Source organism: Poecilia reticulata, linkage group LG20 (assembly GCF_000633615.1).
Source record: "Poecilia reticulata strain Guanapo linkage group LG20, Guppy_female_1.0+MT, whole genome shotgun sequence".
In the NCBI taxonomy this organism is placed as follows: domain Eukaryota; kingdom Metazoa; phylum Chordata; class Actinopteri; order Cyprinodontiformes; family Poeciliidae; genus Poecilia; species Poecilia reticulata.
The window spans coordinates 24,945,737-24,947,737 of record NC_024350.1 but is presented as its reverse complement, the minus strand read 5'-3'; the positions used below and the strand labels follow the sequence as shown (position 1 = coordinate 24,947,737).

At 58.5% G+C, this 2,001-nt stretch overlaps 1 protein-coding gene across 1 annotated transcript in view; it reads right to left on the bottom strand.

Moving 5' to 3' along the window:
• Window positions 1–2,001, bottom strand: part of rmc1 (regulator of MON1-CCZ1) — a 12,582-nt gene that overhangs the window by 1,123 nt on the left and 9,458 nt on the right. The window contains exons 14-20 of the mRNA XM_008396836.2: window positions 1,660–1,766; window positions 1,462–1,581; window positions 1,175–1,252; window positions 997–1,101; window positions 841–909; window positions 653–740; window positions 439–576 (exon numbers count right to left, since the gene is read on the bottom strand). Of these exons, the coding sequence (XP_008395058.1) occupies window positions 439–576; window positions 653–740; window positions 841–909; window positions 997–1,101; window positions 1,175–1,252; window positions 1,462–1,581; window positions 1,660–1,766 (705 nt within the window). The remainder of the gene's footprint in view (window positions 1–438; window positions 577–652; window positions 741–840; window positions 910–996; window positions 1,102–1,174; window positions 1,253–1,461; window positions 1,582–1,659; window positions 1,767–2,001) is intronic.

Below are 2,001 nucleotides of genomic sequence, written 5' to 3'. Positions count from 1 at the left end.
GCTAACCGCCCTGAGAGCGGCTAACCGCCGACAGAGCGGCTAACAGCCGACAGAGCCGACAGAGCGGCTAACCGCCGACAGAGCGGCTAACTGCCGAGAGAGCAGCTAGCAGATCCGTCCAGATGCTGGTAGTTTTTGTCCATCAGGTTTCCAGACCTTTGGGTCTCGAGTGGATCGAGGTTTCTTAGTTTTTACGTCGTCTTCAGGAAACATTGAAACATGTTTTCTCTTAAGATCTTTTAAAATAAAAATGATTCTTAATCTGAGTTTAATCGATTTTTGTTTCTTGAAAAGAAACTCAAAACGACAGAAAATGTAAAAACAGGCTGTTAGTTCAATCTGAATTCAAAGTCTGAATGAACCCCAGCTGGAAACAAGATGGCGGCCGTGCATCACTCTGAACTACAGAGGCCAGAAGGAAGAGGTTCTGGTTCTGACCTGGGTTGAAGGACGGGTTTCCTCTGAGGCGCTGGTTCCGCTGCTGGAACGACCGGAACACGGTGTAGAACAACATCTGGTCGCCCGTCTGCCGCGCCGCATCCAGGAACTTCCTGGCCGACACGTTGTCATGGCCGCCTGCGTGAACAAACCGCGGTTACAGGAAGGCCTTATATGGTCGAAGAGCTGTGGAGCTAACGGCTAACCGTCGTACCAACGCTGCGGATGAATCTGAGCGCGCCCAGAACCTGCTGCTTGGACAGCAGAACCTCCACGATCTCATCGTTGGCCGTCGACAGGCGCTGGACAGCAGTCAGTGGGAGGGAGACAGGTTAGCAGGACGGACAGAACGTTAGCGTGTAGCCTGGTGAGGTTCTGGTTGGTTCCGGCCCGGTTCTGTACCTTGAGCATGTCCAGAGACAGCTGGTGGGCCGGAGGGTAGGTGCTCTCCAGAGACAGCAGCAGGCAGGCCTGAAACACAGAACCAAACAGAACCAGCTGAGTCGGGTCGCCGCCCCCCTCAGCATGATGCTGCCGCCGCCGTGCTGAAGCTCTGACCAGAGGCTTGGAGTCGCTGAGGACGTGGTACTGCAGGAACTGGTGCAGCATGTAGAACAGGCTGTTCTGGACCAGAGTCTTGATCACCAGCTCATACAGGTAATGCTGCAGCCAATCAGAGGCAGCGCGTCAGAGACGGGGAGGCGGGAGGCGGGAGCGCTCACTCTGCCGCTCTTACCTGGACGGTGATCTGGTTCTGGTTCAGGGAGCGGATGTACTCCATCAGCACGGCGGTGATGAACTTGTGGGACACGTCCTGCAGCAGAGTGAAGCTGAATCAGCATAAATGAGTTTTATTTTGGAGGTGAAACTAATTTAAAAAGCATTTTGGTGAAAATGCAGTTCTGCATCAGAGCTGCAGTTACAGCGTGCAGCCATGTGGGGGCGACAGACCCCCAGCAGCGCTGGCTGAATAAACAGATTCTCCATGACGGGTCATTATGGGATGGCCGCTGCTCCTCCCACCTTCCTCTCTGTGAAGGCCGACAGGACGTGCGTGTACATGTCTGACTGGTCGATGACGGCCTGCGTCCGGACCGGCTGCTTCTGGGCGGCGCCGCCCCGACTCGGACCCGACTCCACGGCCTGCGGACCCAACAGAGACTCGTTCAGCCCAACCGGGTCGGCGGCGCTCAGAGAGCCGGACGGACACCGGTCGCTCACCGCCGTGTAGCTCTGCTCCGCCTCCAGGTGCTCCTTGTACACCTGGTTGAGCTTGTCGAAGACGGTGGCCACCACAGGCAGGCTGCCCTTCTGCTGCCCGTCCAGAACTGGAACACAGACCGTCGTGAGTTTCCTGCCTACAGGCGGACACGCCGGGACAGGCGGACACGCCGGAACCGGGACAGGCGGACACGCCGGAACCGGGACAGGCGGACACGCCGGGACAGGCGGACACGCCGGGACCGGGACAGGCGGACACGCCGGGACAGGCGGACACGCCGGAACCGGGACAGGCGGACACGCCGGGACAGGCGGACACACCGGGACAGGCGGACACGCCGG